This window comes from Cetorhinus maximus, chromosome 29 (assembly GCF_964194155.1).
Source record: "Cetorhinus maximus chromosome 29, sCetMax3.hap1.1, whole genome shotgun sequence".
NCBI lineage: Eukaryota > Metazoa > Chordata > Chondrichthyes > Lamniformes > Cetorhinidae > Cetorhinus > Cetorhinus maximus.
The window spans coordinates 25,975,356-25,998,368 of NC_135907.1; the positions used below are offsets into that span (position 1 = coordinate 25,975,356).

General features: G+C 46.0%; 1 protein-coding gene across 2 annotated transcripts in view; it reads left to right on the plus strand.

Moving 5' to 3' along the window:
• Window positions 1–23,013, plus strand: part of LOC144669475 (glycogen [starch] synthase, muscle-like) — a 158,712-nt gene that overhangs the window by 104,495 nt on the left and 31,204 nt on the right. For both annotated transcript variants that reach the window (XM_078531948.1, XM_078531949.1), the window contains exons 10-12: window positions 142–220; window positions 7,858–7,971; window positions 22,853–22,979. In XM_078531948.1, the coding sequence (XP_078388074.1) occupies window positions 142–220; window positions 7,858–7,971; window positions 22,853–22,979 (320 nt within the window). The remainder of the gene's footprint in view (window positions 1–141; window positions 221–7,857; window positions 7,972–22,852; window positions 22,980–23,013) is intronic.

The following is a 23,013-nucleotide window of genomic DNA, read 5'->3' on the forward strand; positions in this document are numbered from 1 at the left end:
AAGATAACAATATAAAGCTCAGCTTTCTCTGTCACTCTCTCTATGTTTAATATATTATACACAGGCATGGTGGAAGGGAACAGGCTTGATGGGTTGAATGGGCTTCTCATTCCATACTTTTTTGTTTTTAATTGAATGCAGTGGAGAGTTACCAGAAGCGAATAAAATGATTGACCAAGAGGATTTCATTATGATGAAGAGAGCCTTACTTTCTACCCAGGTGAGAAATACCTATTAAAAGATGTCCAAAAGTTAGGAGGGAAAATAAAGTCACTGGCACTGTGGGGGGCTTAAACAACTGGATAACATTTGCTTTGTAAAGCTGCCAATGTAATGGGATAAACTCATGACTCATGTGAAGCATTGTTGTGGCTGTAGATATAATTGTGTGTGCTCTGCACATTCATAAATGTCTGTTTAATTCTCTCAATGTGTGGACTAGAATCATGGAATGACACTGCAGAAGGAGACATTTGGCCTATTGTGTCTGTGCCAGCTCTTCGCAAGGGTTATCCAATTAGTTTTGTTACCTAGCTCTTTCCCCATAGTCCTGCAAATGTTTTCCTGTAAGGCCTTATCCAATTCCCTTTTGAAAATTGCTCTTCGATCCATTTCAGGTAGTGCATTTAAGGTCCCAACAACTTGCTGCATAAACTAAATTCTCCTCACCTGACCTCTGGTTGATCTGCCAGTTACCTTAAATTTTCGATCTCTGGTTACTAATCCTCCTGCTATTGGAAAAGATTCGTCCTTATTTACTCTATCAAAATCCTTCATTATTTTGAACATTTATACTAAATCACCCTTGAACATTTTCTTCTCTAAAACCAGCTCCAACTTCTTTAGCTGTAAATGTAGTTTTGACGTTTTTGCTGTTTTTCATATCTGATCCGATTGTAAATCTACCCTGTATTAAGAGCTTGACATCTTTCCTAAAAGGCAGACTAGGGGCTAAGAGAGTGAGGAAGTTAGGGAAATTAATATCAATAGAGAAGAAGTATTGGAGAAACTTAAGGGACTAAAATGCAACAAATCCCCAGGACCTGATGGCCTACACCCTAGGGTTCTAAAGCAGAGAGCTGAAGAGAGAAATCACTTCATACTTCTCTGGGTTAAATTTCATCTATCATGTGTTGCCATTTCAGGAGTCTATCTTCATCCTCCTGAAACCTGGCACCATGTTCCTCACTGTTTACTACATCTCCAAGTTTCATGTCATCCATGTTCTCCATGTCGAGGCCATTAAAATGTATGAAAAAGAGCAGTGGTCCCTGGGGAATATCACTCAACATTTCCTTCCAGTCTGAAAAACAACTGATCACTACTTCTCTCTGTTTTTTATTCCTTAGCCAATCCATCCTGCCACTGCTGCTTATGGTTTCAATTTCGCTAACAAGTCCACTCTATGATATTTTATCAAATGGATTTTAGAAGTCCATATACACATCAATCATGACCCTCATCACCCTGTAACTTTATCAAAGAACTCAAGTTAGTCAAATGTGATTTGTCATAAAACAAAAACTGGCATGTTTGTTAAGTAAACCATAGTTTTCCAAATGCCAATTAATTTTGCCACTGTTAGACTAACTTGCCTGTAGTTGCTAGGTTTATTCTTTTCCTTTTTTTTGCAATCCTCCAGTCTGCTGGAGGATTGGAGGATTAATCTGTTTAAATGAGAAACTTAACAGTGATTGTATTTCCACATCTTTCATCTTTCTCTAATTGTTTATAATTTGTGTATAATAATCTTGTATGTGACCTGCCCCATAAACTGTACTTCCTTTTGACACGATACTTTGAGTAATGCTTGTATACTATGTAGTGTCAAAATTTATAACTGGAGTTCCATATTTCCAATTTCCACTGCCCTTTATGTGAAGAAGTACCCCCTGACACCAGTTTTGAATAATCTAGCTGTAACTTTAAGCTAATGCTCCTTTATTGTGGGCTCCTACAACCAGAGGAAATCGTTACATATGAACATGTGTTCGAGGACCAGGAGTAGGCCATTTGATGCTTCAAACCTGCTCTACCATTCAATAAGATCATGGCTGATCTGATAGTCATCTGAAATCTGTATCCCGCCTACCCCCAATAACCAATCACCCCCCTTGCTTACCAAGAACCTATCCACCTCTGCCTTAAAAATATTCAAAGACTCTGCTTCCACCGCCTTTTCAGGAAGAGAGTTCCAAAGACTCACGACCCTCTGAGTGAAAAATACTTCACCTCATCTCCATTTTAAATGGGCAACCCCTTATTTTTAAATAGCGACCCCTAGTTCTAGATTCTTCCACAGGAGGAAACATCCTCTCCACATCCACCCTGTCAAGACCCCTCAGGATCTTATATGTTTCAATCATGTTGCCCCTTCGTCTTCTAAACTCCAGCGGATACAAGCCTAACCTGTCCAATCTTTCCTCATAAGACAATCCGCCCATTCCAGGTATTAGTCTGATAAACCTTCACGGCTTCCAACGTGTTTACATCCTTCCCTAAATAAGGTGACCAATACTGTACACAGTGCTCTACCCTATCAAATCCTTTAATCATCTTAAATACCTTAATTAGATCACCCTTTAATCTTCTAAACTCAAGGGAATATAAACCTAAAGGTATTTTTCCCTGAAGGGAACATAAAAAGGTTAGGAAAGAAGTTAAAGAAACAATTAAAAAGGCAAAGGGAAACATCTTAATCCACTATCCAATTGAACTACTCTATGGAAAATTAAGATTCAACTGATTTTGCGCAGAAATGTGAACCATGAATTCACTTCACTAAATTAGCTTCATTTGTTCATAATAAATTACTACCTGAGCCACATGCAAATTGGCGAAGGGTAAATAAGATTAGAGAGGTAAATGCGTGGCTCAGAGATTGGTGTGGGAGAAATGGGTTCCGATTCATGGGGCACTGGCACCAATACTGGGGAAGGAGAGAGCTGTTCCACTGGGATGGGCTTCATTTGAACCATGCTGGGACCAGTGTCCTGGCGAATTATATAACTAGGGATGTAGACAGAACATTTTCAACTAATTAGTTGGGAGGAGGGTCCAATTGAAGGGAAGTTTAAAAAATCAAAAACAAACGAGAGAGCAGAAGTGCAGGGTAGTGAAGTGTGACAGGAAGGAGCAGAAAATAAAAGCAGAAGAGTGCAGCAGAAGTCAGAACCAGAATGAGCAATAATGGTAAAAAGTCAAAGCTTAATGCATGCAGCATTTGTAACAAGATAGATAAGTTGACGGCACAAATAGAAATAAATGAATATGACTTGATAGCTATTACAGAGACGTGGTTGCAGGGTGACCAAGACTGGGAACTCTATCTTCAAGGGTATTTGATGTTTCAGAAAAATAGGCAAAAAAGAAAAGGAGGTGGGGTAGCTTTGTTAATAAAGGAAAGCATCAGTGAGATGGTGAGTAGTGATATAGGTGCAATAGATCGTGACGTGAAATCAGTTTGGGTGGAAATAAGGAATAGCAAGGGGAAGAAGTCACGGGTGGAAGTCGTCTATTGGCCCCCAAAGAGTTGCTTCACTGGAGGACAAAGTATAAATCGGGAAATAATGGAGGTGTGTAAGAAGGGTGCTACAATTGTCATGGGTGATTTTAATCTGCATGTTGACTGGAGAAATCAGATTGACAGGGGTAACATGGAAGACGAGTTTGTAGAGTGTATCAGGGATTGTTTCCTAGGGCAATATGTTGCAGAACCTACTTGGGAACAGGTTATTTTAGATCTAGTAATGTGTAATGAGGCGGCATTAATAAGAGATCTCATAGTTAAGGATCCTCTCGGGGATAGCCATCACAACATGGTAGAATGTCAAATTCAGTTTGAGGGCAAGCAACTTGGGTCTCAAACCAGTGTCCTCAACTTAAATAAGGGTAATTGTAGAGGTATGAAGAAAGAGTTTTCTAAAGCGTGATGGGAAAATAGATTAAGGGGAAAGTCAGTGGATGAGCAGTGGCAGACATTTAAGCAGATATTTCATAACACTCAGCAAAAATTTATCCCAGTCAAAAAGGACTCGATGAGAAGGATGGACCACCCGTGGTTAACAAAGGTGGTCAAGGAGAGCATCCAATCAAAAACTCAGGCATACAAAATGGTGAAAACTAGAGGTAGGCCAGAGGATTGGGAATGTTTTAGGAACCAGCAGCGATGACTAAAAAGCTAATAGAGGGAGAAAATTGATTATGAAAGTAAATTGGCAAGAAATATAAAAACAAACAGCAAAAACTTCCACGGGTATATAAAAAAGAATGTGGCTAAAGTGAGCGTGGGACCCTTGGAGGATGCAACTGGAGAATTGATAACGGGAAACAGGGAAATGGCAGATAATTTAAACCAATATTTTGCATCGGTCTTCACGGTGGAGGACACTATAAACATCCCAAAGATATCAGAGAAGCAAGGAGCTAATGAAAGGAAAGATCTTGTAACAGTCTCTATCACGAGGGACAAAGTATTTGACAAACTAATGGGACTAGAGCCAGACAAGTCGCCAGGACCTGATGGCCTGAATCCAAGGGTATTAAAGGAATTGGCTGCAGAGATAGTGGAGGCATTGGTCGAAATATTCCAGAACTGTCTGGATTCCGGGAGGGTCCCAGTGGATTGGAAAACCGTTAATGTGAAGCCCCTGTTCAAGAAGGGAGGGAGACAAAAAACAGCAAACTATAGGCCAGTCAGCCTAATAAAGGTCATTGGGAAAATGCTAGAGTCCATTATTAAGGAAGAAATAGCAGGACATTTAGAAAAGTTTAACACAAGCAAACAGAGTCAACATGGTTTTATGAAAGGGAAATCGTGTTTGACAAATTTGCTAAAGTTCTTTGAGGATATAACAAGCAGAGTTGCTAAAGGGGAACCGGTAGATGTGGTGTATTTAGATTTCCAGAAGGCATTCGATAAGGTGCCAAATAAAAGGTTATTGCACAAGAGCTCACGGTATTGGGGGTAATGTATTAGCATGGATTGAGGATTGGTTAACATACAGAATGCAGAGAGTCGGGATTAATAGATAAATCAGGTTGGAAAGATATAATTAGTCGAGCACCACAAGTATCAGTCCTAGGGCCTCAATTATTAATGACTTGGAGGAGGGGGCTGGGTGTAATGTATCCACATTTGCTGACAATACAAAAATAGGTGGAAGGGCATGTTGTGATGAGGACATGAGGGGCTGAATTTTTCCAACGGCGAGAAGGGGGCGGGGCCCGCTCGCCGACGCGGGATGATATCGGGGGTAACCCCTGACGTCATCCCCCCCCATTTAAATCTTCAGGAAGGCGGGGCCACAGCGAGATCAGCTATCCACCTGCCGACCTGTCAATGGCCAATTGAGGCCATTGACAGGTTCATTAAAACAATTAAAGGACCTGCCTGTCCAACCTTAAGGTTGTCGGGTCGGCCAGGAGCCCCGGCGGCAAATAGAGAAAACATGAAACCTCATCCAGCGGCGGAATGAGGTTTCATGTTGGTTTTAAAAAAGTTTATTAAAGTTTTTGTGCAATTTATTAACATGTCCCATCTCGTGTGACATTGTCACGTGAGGGGGACGTTAATGATTTTTTAATTTTTCTATTTTTAAAGTTTGAAAACCTTTCAGCGATCTCCCTGAGGCAGCACTTAGCCTCAGGGAGATGTGCGCTCGATCGTGCGCATGTGTGAAAGAGCACACTCTCACCCTTCCCCCGCCCAGCCCACACAGGAGGCACATAGCGCTTCTCTCCGGATGTCACGCTGGGTGGGCCTTAATTGGCCAGCCCACTTAAAATGGCGGCAGGGCCTGTTTCTCTGGCGGGGATCGTCTCCCTGCCCGCTGGAGATTGGCTCAGGTCCACCCGCCCGACAGGCAGAAAATTCAGTCCAAGGAATCCGCAAGGGGATATAGACAGGCTGAGTGAGTGGGCAAAAACTTGGCAGATGGAGTTTAATGTAGGAAAGTGTGAGGTCATGCACTTTGGTAGGAAGAATCAAAAGGCAGACTATTATTTAAATGGAGAGAGACTCCAAAAAAAGTGCAGCACAGAGGGATCTGGGTGTTCTTGTGCATGAAACACAAAAGGTTAGCATGGAGGTGCAGCAAGTAACTAAGAAGGCAAATGGAATTTTGGCCTGTGTTGCTCGGGGGTTGGAGTTTAAAAATAGGGAAGTCTTGTTACAACTGCACAGGGTGTTGGTGAGGCCGCACCTGGAGTACTGTGTACAGTTTTGGTCCCTGTATTTAAGAAAGGATATACTGGCATTGGAGGCAGTTCAAAAGAGATTCACTAGGCAGGTTCCTGGGATGAAGGGGTTGACTTATCAAGAACAGCTAAACAGGTTAGGCCTTTATTCATTGAGTTTGTAAGAATGAGGGGTGATCTTATTGAAATGTACAAGATTCTGAGGGGGCTTGACAGGCTAGATGTTGAGAAGGTATTTCCACTAGTGGGGGAATCTCAAACTCGGGGACATAGTTACAGAATAAGGGGACACTCATTTAATACTCAGAGTCGGAGGAATTTCTTGTTATGAATGTTTGCAATTCTCTACCTCAGAGAGTTGTGTATTAGTATTCAAAGAGGAGGTAAATAGATTTTTGAAATATCGGGGAGTTGAGGGCTACGAGGAGTTGGCACGAAAGAGGAGTTGAGGCCTGGGGTAGATCAGCCATGATCTTATTCAATGGTGGGGCAGACTTGAGGGGCCAAATGGCCTTCTCTTGCTCCCATTTCTTATGTTCTTATGTTCAGTCCACTAGCTAATAGTAATTTCTGTACATGGCCCCTAAATCTCTCTGCTCTACCACAGTCCCTAGCTTTTCATCATTTAGAAAATAGCCTGATATAAATTTCTTCAGTTCAAAGTGGAGAACCACACATTTTCCCACATTGAACTCCATTTGTCATAGTTTTACTCATTCATTTCATTTATCAAGTCTCTTTGAAAGTTTTTATTCCCATCTATACGGTTTACTCTGCTACTTAACTTAGTGTCATCAGTAATAAAAGAAAAGGGAAACCTGCTGGAAAAACTCAGCAGGTCTGGCAGCATCTGTGGAGAGAGAGAAACACATTTCCAGGACAAATATGATTCTTCGCGTTCTGAAGAAGAGCAATATTGGAGTTGAAACATTAATTCCGTTTCTCTCTTCATAGATGCCACCAGATCTCCTGAGTTTTTCCAGCATTTTCTGTTTTTATTTCAGACTTCCAGCATGTGCAGTCCGATTTTATTTTAGCATCACCAGTAACCTGGGATATAGAGCTCTCTATTTCTTCAACTAAGTCATTGATAAATATTGTGAAAAGCTGAGGCCCAGTACCTCTTGAGGGACACTACTAATCACATCCCACCAATTGGAATATTCTACCATGTCTCCTATAAGCTAACCAATCCCCTATCCGTGTATTGCCTGGAATTTTAATAGTTCTCATTTTTCCTAACAGTATCTTTTTGTGGAACTTGTTAAATGCCATCTGGAGGGAATTCTAATTAAAATCTACAGAAAACCCCTTATCTACCACATCAGTTATCTTCACAGGAAATTAATACTGTTCATTAGACATGGCTTAACCTTTACAAATCTATGCTGGCTCTCTGATCAGTTCATATTGCCCGAATGCTCCATCACTCTGTCCCTTGTAACATCTAGGACATGGATCAAAAGTGAGTACATGGAATTGAGGTACAGATCAACCATGATCCAATAAAAAAGCAAAACAGAATTAAGGGGCTGAATGGCCTCTCCTGTTCCTGAAAAGTTTCTGTCTTGTATTTTACATTTGGCAGATTTGACAGAGATGAAGATGTACTCTGGAGTGAAATTCTTTAGTTTTATATTTCTTCTTCCTCTTTTTCAGCGCCACTCATTGCCTCCGATTTGCACCCATAACATGCTGGATGACTCTACAGATCCAATTCTGATTACAATCCGTCGTATAGGCTTGTTCAACCATCCCAATGACCGAGTAAAGGTGAGGACATGGGGCAGAATGTTCTGTGCCCGCTGGCAGCGGGTGTGATTGGCAGTGTGAGCGGACACTATGGCGCGATGGGTGGGGGCGATTGTTTGCTGAGCTGGCCGATGCAGGTCGTGTTTCCCACCATCAGTGGTCGGGAATCTCGTTGTTTTACATCAGCAAATCAATATCAGGCCAATGGGGCCAGGCTCTTGCACTCCCGCTGGATCATCCGCCCATGTTGGCGGGAAGCACACTGACGGGTTTCACAACAGCACAGGGGCCACGTGCACTCGGTGCCTTCACTTTGGCTGAATGGGAGGTGAGTGAACAGCAACGTCCTGCAGCGTTCCCCAGGGTCACCTGTTGCTTTGCAGGTATCAGGGTGCTGGGGGGTTGGGGGTAAGTGCCGCCCTGTCTCTGAGACGACTTTTGAGGGTGAGAGGGAGCAGTGGGAAAATGCACCCTTGCTGTTGAATATAGCGCACAAGCATTCGGGATAGTGGGGGGTGGACAGGGTGGGCGAGGGAAGTGGGCGAGGGAAGTGGGCGAGGGAAGCGGGCGAGGGAAGCGGGCGAGGGAAGCGGGCGAGGGAAGCGGGCGGGGGAAGCGGGCGGGGGAAGCGGGCGAGGGAAGCGGGCGAGGGAAGCGGGCGACGCATTCAGGAAACCTGCAAAAAGTGACCATTTCTCTGAAACTGAGACAGTTCAGGCACAGCCACATTGATATGATTGGGATCGGGCTCCTAGCTTATCTGCCCACTCAGGCAAAGTAGAGGCATCAAAATGCCACCAAGTTCTCCAGAGCTCCCACACCCCCTACCCTCGCCCCACCCCACCACCAGCACGGACTGCAAACTGATCAGCACTTGTAGTGGGCTGCAGAGCACTTGGACTGCACTCATTGTACAATCTCCTCTCTCAAGCTGACCATGGAGCAGGCACTGCTGGAGGCTCTTACACCCTCTCGCAATGTCACCATCCTGGTTTGGACAAGTCTCCCCCATGGTTAAGCTAACAGGGCAGCTGTGCAGCGCACTAATCTCTGACCATCCAAGTGTGGTCAGCACTATCCATGAAACATTAAGGGGCCATCACACTTAACCAGGACAGGTTCTTAGTACATCCATGGTAACCACGTGTCTCTCTCCTTCACCCTGCTGGAGGAGTACATCAGGATCATGGAGCCTGGTGAACTAGCTGTGTGCCTGATGCCCTACAGAGCTCGGAGGAGAGAGTAACTGAGGCTCCTGGCTGTGCAGAGGCAGGAGCAGCAACCTCAGGAAGAAGGGGCAGCTGGGGCACCTGCACATGCCGCCCAGGAGTGACAGCGAGCTGTCACAGTCTGGCATCAAGCGGCGCCCAGGGTCTATAGACACCGCCTTTCATTCCTGCAGATGACTGAGAACCAGTGTCATCAAAGACTGCGAATGTCTAGAGATCTGGTTGCTCACATCAGTCAGTTGCAGCAGGGTTTGGTGCTACGGGGACATGGAGGGCATCCACTGCCAGTGGCTGTGAAAGTGACTGCGATGCTCAATTTCTATGCCAGTGGCTCCTTTCAGGGCTCCACAGGCAACCTCCGTGAGATCTCTCAAGCCTCCACCCATAAATGCATCCATGAGGTCACGGATGGCATCTTTGCACAGGCACACACTTTATGCATTTCTCATAGAGGTTTACAGCACAGAAGGAGGCCATTCAGCCCATCGTGTCCGTGCCGGTCAACAAAGATCTGACTACACTAATCCCATTTCCCAGTACTTGGCCCATAGCCCTGGAGGTTATGGCAACGCAAGTAAATATCTAAATACTCCTTAAATGTTACGAGAGTGTCTGACTCAACCACCCTTTCAGGCAGCGAGTTCCAGATTCCCACCACCCTCTGGGTGAAGAAATTTCTCCTCAACTCCCCTCTTAACCTTCTACCTCTTACCTTAAATCTATGCCCCCTGGTTATTGGCCCCTCTATTAATGGAAAAAGTGCCTTCCTATCCACCCTATCTATGCCCCTCATTATCTTATACACCTCCATCAGGTCCCCTCTCAACCTTCACTGCTCCAAGGAAAACAACCCCAGCCTATCCAAACAAAAGCAGAAAATGCTGGAAAAACTCAGCAGGTCTGACAGTGTCTGTGGAGAGAGAGACAGAGTTAACATTTCGAGTCCGTGTGACTCTTCTTCAGGGCTCATTTCAGAGCTTGCTCTTCAGAGTCATACAGACTTGAAACATTAACTCTGTCTCTCTCTCCACAGACACTGTCAGACCTGCTGAGTTTTTCCAGCATTTTTTGTTTTTGTTTCAGATTTCCAGCATTCGCAGTTTTTTTGCTTTTATCCCAGTCTATCCAATCTTTCCTCATAGCTCAGACCCTCCAGCCCAGGCAGCATCCTGGTAAATCTCCTCTGCACTCTCTCCAGTGCAATCACATCCTTCCTATAATGTGGTGACCAGAACTGCACACAGTACTCCAGTTGTGACCTAACCAGCGTTTTATACAGTTCCAGCATAACCTCCCTGCTCTTATATTCTATGCCTCGGCTAATAAAGGCAAGTTTCCTATATGCTTCTTTAACCACTCTATCTACCTGCCCTGCTACCTTCAGGGACCTGTGGATATGCACACCAAGGTCCCTCTGATCTTTCCAGGGTCCTACCATTCATAGTGTAATCCCTTGCCTTGTTAGCCCTCCCATAGTGCATTACCTCATGCTTTTCTGGGTTAAATTCCATTTGCCACTGCTCTGCCCACCTGACCAGTCCATTGGTATCCTCCTGCAGTTTACGGCTATCCTCCTCATTATTTACCACCCCACCAATTTTTGTGTTATCTGCGAACTTTTTTATCATACCCCCTACATTTAAGTCCAAATCATTTATGTACAGCAAGGGTCCCAGCACTGAGCCCTGTGGAACCCCACTGGAAACAGACTTCCAGTCTCAGAAACATCCCTCTACCATCACCCTCTGCTTCCTGCCTCTCAGCCAATTTTGGATCCAATGTGCCACTTTGCCTTGGATCACATGGGCTCTTACTTTCTTGACCAGTCTGCCATGAGGGACCTTATCAAAAGCCTTGCTAAAGTCCATGTAGACCACATCAAATGCATTACCCTCATCAACACTCCTGGTCACCGCCTCAAAAAATTTGATCAAATTTGTCAAACACGACTTTCCCTTAACAAATCCAAGCTGACTATCCCTGATTAATCCATGTCTCTCCAAGTGTAGATATATTCTGTCCCTCAGAATTCTTTCTAGTAACTTCCCCACCACCGAGGTTAGACTGACTGGCCTGTAATTTCCTGTTCTATCCCTTCCTCCCTTTTTTAATGATGGGACAACGTTAGCTGTCCTCCAGTCCTCTGGCACCTCACCTGTGGCCAGAGAGGATTTGAAAATTACTGCCAGGGCCCCTGATATCTCTTCCCTTGCCTCCCTCAACAACCTGGGATACATCTCATCTGGGCCTGCAGATTTATCCACTTTTAAGGCTACTAAACCCGCTAGTACCTCCTCTCTCTCTATGTTAATTTCCTCTAATATTTCACAGTCCTCCACCCTGATGTCTATACCTGTGTCGTCCTTTTCCATTGTGAAGACCAACGCAAAGTATTCATTGAGGACTGGGCCCACATCTTCCAGGTCCACACACACATTATCTCTATGGTCCCTAATTGGCCCGACTCTTTCCCTAGTTATTCTCTTGCTCTTTATATATTTAAAAAACCCCTTTGAGTTTTCCTTTATTCTACCCACCAATACTTTCTCATGCTCTCCCTTAGCTTTCCTAATTTCCTTTTTAAGTTCCCTCTGCACTTTTTATATCCTCTAGGGACTCGGCCGTATTGAGCCCTGAACCAGGACAGTCAGGTTGCAAGAGCGATTGGATTTGCCCAGACCTCAGGTTTCCCACAGGTGCAGGGTGCGATTGACTGTACTCATGGTGCTCAGGTCTCCATCGCAACACACGGTGACTACATCAACCACAAGGGCTTCCACTCGCTGAATGTGTGACCACCAGAAATGCATCCTGCAGGTGTGCGCACGGTTCCCAGGGAGTGTGCACGACACCTACATCCTTAGTCAGTCACAGATCCCTGGAGTCTTCCAGGGTTCACAACCCCCCAGGGTTGGCTCCTCGGAGACAAGGGCTACCCACAGAGGCCGTGGCTGATGACACCCATGTGGGGGCCTCAGACTGCAGCAGAGCGAGGCTGCAGCTCACAACTTGGTGGAGCAGATCATCGGGATGCTGAAGATGAGGTTCCGGTGCCTGGACCGGTCTGGTGGAGCCCTGCAATACAGTCTGCAGAGGGTGTCCTGCATCTTTGTCATCTGCTGTGTCCTTTACAACCTGGCGCTGCACCGGGGAGAGGAGCTGGCTGAGGGGGAGATGGAGGAGCTGCACATTTCCTCCGATGAGGAGGATGCCGATGGGGATGAGGGTGAGGGGGTCCTTGGAGGTGACGATGACGGGGATGAGGCCCTCGCATTGGCCAGACGAGGCAGGCACCCTCGGGAGACCCTCATAGCTGCCATATTTGTGAACGATGATGATGATGACATGCAGTGAGGTGTCCCCATTGATCCTCATATCGTATTTGCGAATGTTTGACTCCAGTTTGGCTTATGGCAGTGTGAATACCCTTTGTGAGAATGCTCCTGTCATGGAGACACAGAAGAGGCCTCAATAGTCGCTTGCAGGAGGATGATGCCAACATACATTAAGGACACTCCATAAACCTTCACACAGCCTCTGAGAACGTCGGACTCCTGTCTGGCTGAGCTTATGCTCCGTGATCAGGGTCATATCACAGAGACTCAACCATGAAGATTTGGAAGCATCTGATGCTTTGTCCACCAACAGCACCTGAGCCCTTCAGGATCTGGAGCACAGTGTCACTGGTCACAGATGCTGAAGAGATGGGGACCGGCCCCTTCTTAAAGGTGCTGAGAACACACAGAGAGAATGAGAGAATTCTGTGACGCCTGCTCACTAAACTCTGGCAGCAATGACCAGCACCGCCGAGGTGCAGGCATCAGGAATGTGTCCAGGGAGTGTGAGGCTGGACCATCACTGTGGTCTGAAGGCCGCACAGACACAGGGAAGAGGCCCTGGACTGAGACTCCTGCCTTTATCTTGTGCAGAAAGGTTTCACATCTGAGTGACAAGGACACTGCTCATCAGAACAAGGAGCCATAGGCAGGGAGACATTCTTGGGAGTTTATTGACAATAGTGAACAGTATGTACAAGTGATTAACACCCGTGCCCAGGCTGTGCAACTAATTCTCCTTAACTTTCCTAACCCTGCTGCTACGTCTTGGTGTTCCCCGGACACAGTGGAGGTGGGGGCAGCCTGCTGACTGCGACGCCCTGTCTGTGATGACCTTGGCAGACGTAAGAGATCAAAACCTGCACGATTGTGGGGAAGCTTTAAAAAGTGACGTCAGCACAAAGGTGAGAGCTGATTGGTGAGTAGTGGGTAAGTGTTTGTCCCCAGTCTTTTCCTCCAGTTTTTCTCCAGTGTAAAATAGATTAAGCTAAGGAAAGGTAAAGATTCTAGTTTTTATTTAAAGTACATAAATAATTTAACTTTTTTTTTACTGTATTTAATTTAAAGTAAGGGTTTTTTTTCAACTAGAGGCATGGCAGGGCAGCTCAGTCCCGTGTTATGTACCACCTGCGACATGTGGGAAGTCCTAGAAGCTCGTTGCGCTCTGACTGACCACGTGTACAGGAAGTGCCACCAGCCGTAGTTCTGAGTTTCAGAGCTTGAGCAGCAGCTGGAGACACTGAGGTGCATCCACGAGGCTGAGAGTTTCGTGGATAGCACGTTTTTAGACATGGTCACCCCACAGCTTACGGAAGTGCAGACAGAGAGGGAATGGGTGACCATCAGTCAGACGAAAGGTGTCAGGCAGGTAGTCAGGAAATCCCAGCGTGCATCTCGCTCGAGAACCGTTTCTCTGTGTTGGAAAACGGTGAGTGACGGTTCCTCTGGGGAGTGCAGCCACGCTCATGCCACTGTGAGTGGCTCAGCTGCACAGGGGATAGGAAAAAGAGGGGAAGAGCAATAGTGGTAGGAGACTCAATAGTAAAGGGAACAGACAGGTATTTCTGCGGCCGTAGATGTGACTCCAGGATGGTTAATTGCCTCCCTGGTGCCAGGGTCAAGGATGTCATTGAACAGCTGCAGGGCATTCTAAAGGGAGAGGGCAAACAGACAGAGATTGTGGTACATATTGGTACCAACGACAGAGGTAGAAAGAGGGATGAGGTCCTGCAAGCAGAATTTAAGGAGCTAGGAAACATATTAAAAAACAGGACCTCAAAGGTAGTAATCTCTGGATTACTTCCGGTGCCATGCGCTAGTGAGTATAGAAATAGGAGGTTAGTCCTGATGAATGCGTGGCTGGAGAGATGGTGCAGGAGGGAGGGCTTTAGATTTCTGAGACATTGGGACTGTTTCTGGTGGGGGCGGTGGGACCTGTACAAGGCGGAGGGGTTGCATCTGAACCGGAATGGGACCAGCATCCTTGTGGGGAGGTTTGCTAGTGCTGTTGGGGAGGGTTTAAACTAACTTAGCAGGGGGGTGGAATTCTGAGAGGAGGTTCAGCAGGGGGAGATGCACAGTCAAAATTGGAAGAGAGAGCAAGTGAGTCTGGAAGGCCTAGAAATTATCGGCCAGTTAAGGCACAAGGGAGCTTGGGAAGATTGGATGGTATTTATTTTAATGCAAGGAATCTGACAAATAAGGCAGATGAGTTGAGGGAACAAATTAACACATGGAAGTATGATGTCATTGCTGTCACAGAGACATGGGGCAGAATTTTGCCCTTGATGGGCAGGTGGGCAGCCGATCGCTGCTGCCGAAACGGGCCCCACCGCCATTTTAAAATGGGCCCCGCCGCCATTTTAAGTGGACAGGCCAATGAAGGCCTGTCCAGCATGAGATCCGGCGGGAAGTGCTATGTGCTTCCTGTGCAGGCTGGGGGTGGGGGAATCCCCCCACTACCAGAGTGCGCTGTTCCACACGTGCACATCTCCCTGAGGCAAAGTGCTGCCTCAGGGAGATCGCTGAAAAATAAAAAACTCATTAACATGAGATGGGACATGTTAGTGAAGAACAGAAACACCTTATTAAAAGTTTTTAAACCCGAGATCAAACCTCATCCCACCAATGGATGAGGTTTGTAAACAAATCACTTACCCGCCTGCCCGTTGGGCCCGTGCGCTGACCCGAAGTTCACACGGGCCCCTCAAAATCCTGGTTGATTGGAGAGTTAAGGGCCTTAACAAGGCTTTTAATTAATGCCGGGTATGCGTCCCGCTGCATAGCGCGCCCGCCCACCGAAATATCGCGATGCTGCGCGCTGACATCGGGACGCTCGCGCAACATTAGCACGCGACATTTTAAGCACTGGCGTGCGGACTCTGCCACCCGCACACCAGCCATAAGATTCTGCCCGTGGTCGAGAGAGGGGCAGGATTGGAAGCTCAGTATTCCAGGATTTGGAGTCTTCAGGAGAGACAGGGAAGGAGGTAAAAGAGGAAGAGGTATCACAATATTGATCAAGGAATCAATTACAGCAGTAAGGAGAGATGACATCTTAGAAGGCTCCTCAAATGAAGCCATATGGGTAGAACTGAAAAACAAAAAAGGAGCAATCACATTGCTGGGAGTGTATTATAGGCCCCCAAACAGTCAGAGAGAAATAGAAGAGCAGATATGTAGGCAAATTTCAGAGAAGTGTAAAAATAATAGGGTAGTAATAGTGGGGAATTTCAACTTCCCCAACATTAACTTGGTTGGTCACAGTGTGATAGGTTTAGAGGGAGCAGAATTCTTAAAATGCATCCAGGAGAGCTTTTTAAGCCAGTATGTAGAAGGCTCTACAAGAGAGGGGGGTGGTCCTGGACTTAATTTTTAGGGAATGAAGCTGGGCAAGTGGTAGAGGTATCAGTGGGGGAGCATTTTGCAGATAGTGATCATAACTCCGTTAGATTCAAGGTTGTTATGGAAAAGGGTAAGGATGGGCCAGAAATCAGAGTTCTAAATTGGGGGAAGGCCGATTTTAATAAGATCAGATATGATTTGGCCAGAGTGGACTGGGAGCAGCTACTTTTAGGTAAATCTGTGTCAGAGCAGTGGGACTCATTCAAGAAGGAAATAGGGAGAGTACAGGGCCAACATATTCCAGTAAAGATAAAGGGTGGGAACAAAAAATCCAGGGAACCCTGGATATCGAGGGATATAGTGGATCGGATAAAGAGAAAAAGGGAGACTTATGGCAGATACTGAGAGCTCAAAACAGCAGAAGACCTAGAGGAGTATAGAATGTGTAGGGGGGAACTTAAAAAGGAAATTAGGAGGACAAAAAGGGAGCATGAAAAAACATTGGCAGGTAAAATAAAGGAAAATACAAAGCTATTTTACAAGTACATTAAGAGTAAGAGGATAACTAGGGTAAGAGTAGGGCCCATTAAGGATCATAGTGATAATTTGTGTGTGGAGCCGGAAGACGTAGGTAGGGTTCTAAATGAATACTTTGTGTCGGTGTTCACAAGTGAGAGGGACGACGTGGGTATGGAAATCAGGCAGGAGGACTGCGATATAATTAAAGAAATTAGCATAGAAAGGGAGGAGGTTCTAAGTGGTCTGGCAGGCTTAAAAGTAGATAAATCTCCAGGCCTGGATGAAATGTATCCCAGGCTGTTGAGTGAGGCAAGGGAGGAGACGGCAGGGGCATTGGCAATAATTTTCAATATCTCTCTGGCCACAGGAGAGGTGCCAGAGGACTGGAGGACAATCAATGTGGTACCGTTATTCAAGAAGGGAGGAAGGGATAAACCAGGGAACTACAGGCCAGTCAGTCTAACCTCAGTGGTGGGGAAACTATTGGAAACAAGTCTGAGGGACAGAATTAATTTACCCTTGGAGAGGCAGGGATTAATCAAGGACAGTCAGCATGGTTTTGTTAAGGGGAGGTCGTGTCTGACCAATTTGATTGAATTTTTTGAAGAGGTGTCCAGGTGTGTAGATGAGGGCAATGTATTTGACGTAGTCTACTTAGACTTCAGCAAGGCTTTTGATAAGGTCCCACATGGGAGACTAATAATGAAGGTAAGAGCCCATGGGATCCAAGGCAATTTGGCAAATTGGATCCAGAATTGGCTGAGTGGCAGGAAGCAGAGGGTGATGGTTGAGGAGTGTTTTTGTGACTGGATGCCTGTGTCCAGTGGGGTTCCACAGGGATCGGTATTGGGTCCCTTGCTGTTTGTGGTCTATATAAACAATTTAGACTTGAATGTAGGAGAGTTGATCAGTAAGTTCGCGGATGGCACGAAAATTGGTGGGGTGGTAAATAGTGAGGAGGATAGCCTTAGATTACAGGAGGATATAGACGGGCTGATCAGTGGCAAATGGAATTTAATCCGGATAAGTGTGAGGTGATGTACTTGGGAAGGACAAACAAGGCACGGGAATACACGATGAATGGTAGGACCCTGGGAGGTTCCGAGGATCAGAGGGACCTTGGTGTACATGTCTACCGGTCCCTTAAGGTGGTGGGACAGGTAGATATGGTTAAGAAGACATATGGGATACTTGACTTTATTAGCCGAGGCATGGAATATAAGAGCAGGGAGGTTATGCTGGAACTGTATAAAACACTGGTTAGGCCACAGCTAGACTATTGTGCACAGTTCTGGAATCCGCATTATAGGAAGGATGTGATTGCACTAGAGAGAGTGCAGAGGAGATTTACCAGGATGTTGCCTGGGCTGGAGAGTTTTAGTTGTGCAGAGAGATTGGATAGACTGGGGTTATTTTCCCTGGAGCAGAGGAGATTGAGGGGGGACATGACTGAGGTGTATAAAATTATGAGGGGCATAGATAGAGTAGACAGGAAGGAACTTTTCCCCTTGGTGGAGGGATCAATAACCAGGGGGCATAGATTTAAGGTAAGGGGCAGGAGGTTTAGAGGGGGTGTGAGGAAGAATTTTTTCACCCAGAGGATGATGGGAATCTGGAACTCTCTGCCTGAAAGGGTGGTAGAGGCAGAAACCCTCATAACATTAAGAAGTATTTGGATGTGCACTTGCGATGCCATGGCATACAAGGCTATGGGCCTAGTGCTGGAAAATGGGAGTAGGATATTTAAGTACTTGTTTAACCAGTGCAGACTCGATGGGCCGAAGGGCCTTTCCCTGTGCTGTCGACCTCTATGACTCTCTGACTCTATGACGTCCTCTGGAGGGCTGAGACTTGGAGGGCCCTGGCCTGCTTTCAGGGTCCTGTGTCGGGCAGTGGCCCCCTCTTTGGTCTGTGGAGCTGGAGCTGCTGGGGTCACAGGAAGAGGGGATTTGTATGGGCCGGACACTCCCGGAGTCACCTGGATGGATGGGTCTGGAGAGTGCACCTGCTGATCCTCCTCCCTTTGGGTGTCTGAGGACCCGTGGCTGACTCCATGAGGAGCAGAGTTAGCTGGAGTGAGATCGAGCTGCCTGTCACCTCAGATTGAAGATGGACGGACTCCTCCATCCTGCTTTGCAATCTGAGGGGTGCAGCGGACACCCCTTCCTGATGTTCCTGAGCTTGTCTTTACAGCTCCAGCAACTGAGCTATGATCGAGTCCAGAGGCTCCTCATCTGACTCAGACTCAGCACATTTCTGGCCTTCAACAGTCCTTCAAGTGCCGGGGACCTGGGAAGTCCCTGCAGCTGCCTGCAGTGGATCATACAGTGCGATGTGACCCCGGGGTTACCCTCAAGCTTGGTCCCGCCAAGGTGTGTGTCCCTGCGCTGCTAGGGGGTGAGGGTGAGCGCTGTGACGGAACTTCGAGGAGGGTGCCTTCAGATTCCTCTTCAGTGGTTTCTTCAGGGCTTGAGTGGAGGCCCCGGGTTATGGACTCTGTTGGTTGTTTGGCAGATGTGCCTGCGGAAGCAAAGGAGGATAACTAGTGCCTGGCAGTGGCCTGTGAGTGAGGACACATCACTCACAGTGTGGTTATCTGATGGGTGTTTCACTGCTGGATCCTCACTTGGTAGAGCAGCGCCGACCTCACCGTCAGCACAGGACCGGTCCCGGTCATCGCCGGCCAGCTGGATGGCTCTGTTTCCAAAGTCCGTGAGGACCTGGATTTCAGACATTCCGCCACCAGCCTGCGACCTCTCCCTCTTGTTGTGAGCCAGCTTGTCCTGCATGGATAGAGAGGGAGAGAGTGTAAGCTGCTGGGCCTGATGATAAATGTGCCTGGCCTATGCGGGTGGTGAGTGGTGCCATGGACAGGATGAGGACAATGGCGATGTGTGTGAGAGGGTGAATGGTGATGTCCCTTGCACTGGCAGTGAGTGAGGGCCCTGTGGATGTGTGCGGGGTTTGTGAGTGTGTGAGTCGAGAGCGATGAGAAGAGTGACTTACCCTGGGGGAATGGAGGAGATCATTCATCATCTTGCTGCACTGGGTGGCTTCTGAAGGGTGTTGGCACTGACCACTGGTGCAACTGCCTCCCAAGCCGGATTGGTCAGGTTGCTGCCCATCCTACAGCCAGAGCGGGGGTACAAGACATCCAGGCGGGTCTCCATGGTATCCAGCAGTTGCTCAAGGGACCCGTCATTAAACTGGGGGGCTGCAGTCTTCTTGCCTTTGAGGGCCATGTCTCCCGGGCAGCAGTGGTGAGCTGGAAGCAATGAGCACTGTGCCTGTGGCTGGCCTTTAAACATGGTGCCCGGTGTCATGCAGCAACAGGGTGATAGCAGGTGGGCGAATGAGGAACCCGCCATAGAAATGGCCTGTTTCCGGCGAGTGCATAAATAATGAGGCGGGTTTGGGGCGATAGGGCATGAAAACCTGCCAGTGTTGCCAGTGGGCAGCACACTGTTTTACCCGCCCATCACCACACTCAGTGGAAATTTGGGAAAATTCTGCTCCTTGTGTGGGTGAAGGTGTGTTCTTCACTTGAACCAATACCTCAATATCAGTCCACTTCAAAGTGTTTAAGTGAATTTTGTGTTCATCGCTGAAAAGTATATTAATGTTAGGGAAAAGGCCCCTTCCCAGATGAGTGAAATACTCTCTATACTGTTTCAACATTACAACAGTAAGTACACTTCACAAGTGCTTCATCACCTCAAAATGTTTTGGGACATCCAGAGATTGTGAAAGGCACATTCCTTTTGAAATTGAAATGCAAGTTCCTTTTTTAATAAGCATCCCAGGCCAGATGCACCAGGCCTCCAGGTACATGTAGCATTCTTTCTGCATTCTACTTGAATGTACATTAGCCTTAGTCTCAGATGAGCGCCCCCACTACAGCACCATGAATGTTTATAGCTGTACCTTACTGCCTGCTGGAAATGAGAGTGCCAGTTTATCCCTGACTTACTTGAAATGGGGATCAGACCTGCTGATAAGACATCTCATTGGAGGTTTTTCGTTCTAGTTATGTTCCAACAACATATTGTGATCGGTGTTTTAAAAATATTATTCATTCATGATATGTAGGCGCTGCTGGCTGGGCCAGCATTTATTGTCCATACTAATGGAGAAGGTGGTGGTGAGCTGCCTTCTTGAGCCAGGTGGTGTAGGTACACCCACATTGCTGTTAGGGAGTTCCAGGATTTGTAATATTTATCCCAAATATCCTGACGCTTATCCCACACCCTGACGGACTTCATCCTAGGATTTTAAAAGAAGTGACAGCTGAGATAATAAATGCATTGGTTTAATTTTACAAAATTCCCTAGATTCTTTAAAGGCCCCGTCAGACTAGAAAATAGTGAACGTAACTCCTCTGATCAGGAACGGAGGGAGATAGAAAACCAGTTCGTTTAACATCTGTCATAGGGAAATTGCTGGAATCTGTTATTAAGGAGGCTTTAGCAGGGTACTTAGAAAATCTCAATACAATCAGGCAGAATCAGCATTGTTTTGTGAAAGGGAAATCATGTTTGACTAATTTATTAGAGCTCTTTGAGGAAGTAACAAACAACGTGGATGAAGGAGAACCTGTGGATGTGCTGTACTTAGATTTCCAGAAGGCATTTAACAAGATGCCACATCAAAGGTTACTATGCAAAAGAAGAGCTCATGGTGTAGGGGGTAACATATTAGTGTGGATAAAGGATCGGTTAGCTAACAGGAAACAGAGCGCAGGCATAAATGGGTCATTTTCAGGTTGGCAAGTTGTGATGAGTGGAGTGCCACAGGGATCAGTGCTGGGGACTCAACTATTTACAATTTGTATCAATGACTTGGATGAAGGGACCGAATGTATGGTTACTAAATTTGCTGATGACACAAAGATAGGTAGGAAAGTAAGTTGTGAAGATCAAGAGTCTGCAAAGGGACAGAGGCAGGTTAAGTGAGTGGGCAAAAATTTGGCAGATGGAGTGAATTGTGGGAAGATGTGAACTTGCTCACTTTGGCTGGAAGAATAGGAAAAGAGCAAATTATTTCAATGGAGAGACTGCAGAACTCTAGGTACAGAGGGATCTGGGTGTCCTAGTACAGAAATCACAAAACATTAGTATGCAAGTGATAGGAAGGAAAATGGAATGTCGTTGTTTATTGCAAGGTGAACGGAATATAAAAGTAGGGATGTTTTACTACAGTTGTACAGGGCATTGGATACCACATCTAGAGTTTTGGTGTCCTTATTTAAGAATGGATATAAATGCAATAGAAGCAGATCACAGAAGGTTCATTTGACTGATACCTGGGATGGGAGAGTTATCTTATGAGGAAAGGTTGGACAGGCTGGGCCTATATCTGTTGCAGCTTAGAAGAATGAGAGGTACGTATAAGAGAAACATAAGATCCTGAGAGGACAGGGTGGATGAATAAAGGATGTTTCCACTGAGGGAGAGACTCAAACTAGGGGACACAGTTTAAAAATAAATGGTCTCCCATTTAAGACGGAGATGAGCAGAATTTTTTTTCTCTCAGAGTGTTATGAGTCTTTGGAACTCTCTTCCACAGGGTCATTGAATATTTTTAGGGCAGAGGTAGATAGACTCTTGATTAACAAGTTTATTGGAGGTAGGCGTGAATATGGAGTTGAGGCCATAATCAGATCAGCCATGGTCTTATTGAATGGCACAGCAGGCTCGAGGGGCTGAATGGCCTACTCCTGCTCCTAATTTATATGTTTCATGTGTTCGTCTTCATTTCGCCACTTACTTGAACACTGTATTTCCCCAGAGCTTTTCACACTGGATCCTGTGATTTCTGGTGTTCATCTATGTTTAAAAATGTACAGTGAATAAGCATGTTTATCTTTTTTCCACCAAAATTGGAACTTAATGCATTTCTTCCCAGGGCTCTCTGGTGCAAGTAATAAGATATGAGCAACATATCCTTTTTTCCCACAAAGCCATGGCAAGCAGTAACCCAACACTTGCCTTGAAATTGGGAAGGATCAGAGTTAGCATTTGGACTCACAAACATTTTCCATTATAAGTGTAAAATTTATGTCCACCATTAGACTACAAAGCAGATAGTGAGAGACAGTTAATATCACACTAGATCCTGTGGTGATTTCTGGTGTTCATTTATGTTTAAAAATGTACAGTGAAAAAGCATGTTTATCTTTTTCCACCAAAATTGGAACTTAATGCATTTCTTCCCACAGTCCAACCCTCCATTGCTTTCATCTGAGCTTCCAGCCAAATTCTGCTCATTGTCAATCTGTTAAGTTGTCACTTTGCTTCTGGTATTGTTGCATTGTGGAGTATCCCAGCATTTCACCGATCCTCTCTGACGGTCCTGTGCACTGCTCCAGAGAGGGGCTCTGGCCTTTCAGAATTCCCTCCCTATTCCATACATATGTACTGATGTTGTTTTTCTGAGTTTGAAAGATGCAAAAATAACCATTTTCTCATTGTTTAGGTGATCTTCCATCCAGAATTCCTGAGTTCCACCAGCCCACTGCTTCCACTCGACTATGAAGAGTTTGTACGTGGCTGTCACTTAGGGGTATTTCCTTCATACTACGAACCATGGGGTTATACACCAGGTGAGTGCAGTGGTATGTGCTCAGTGCTTTAACT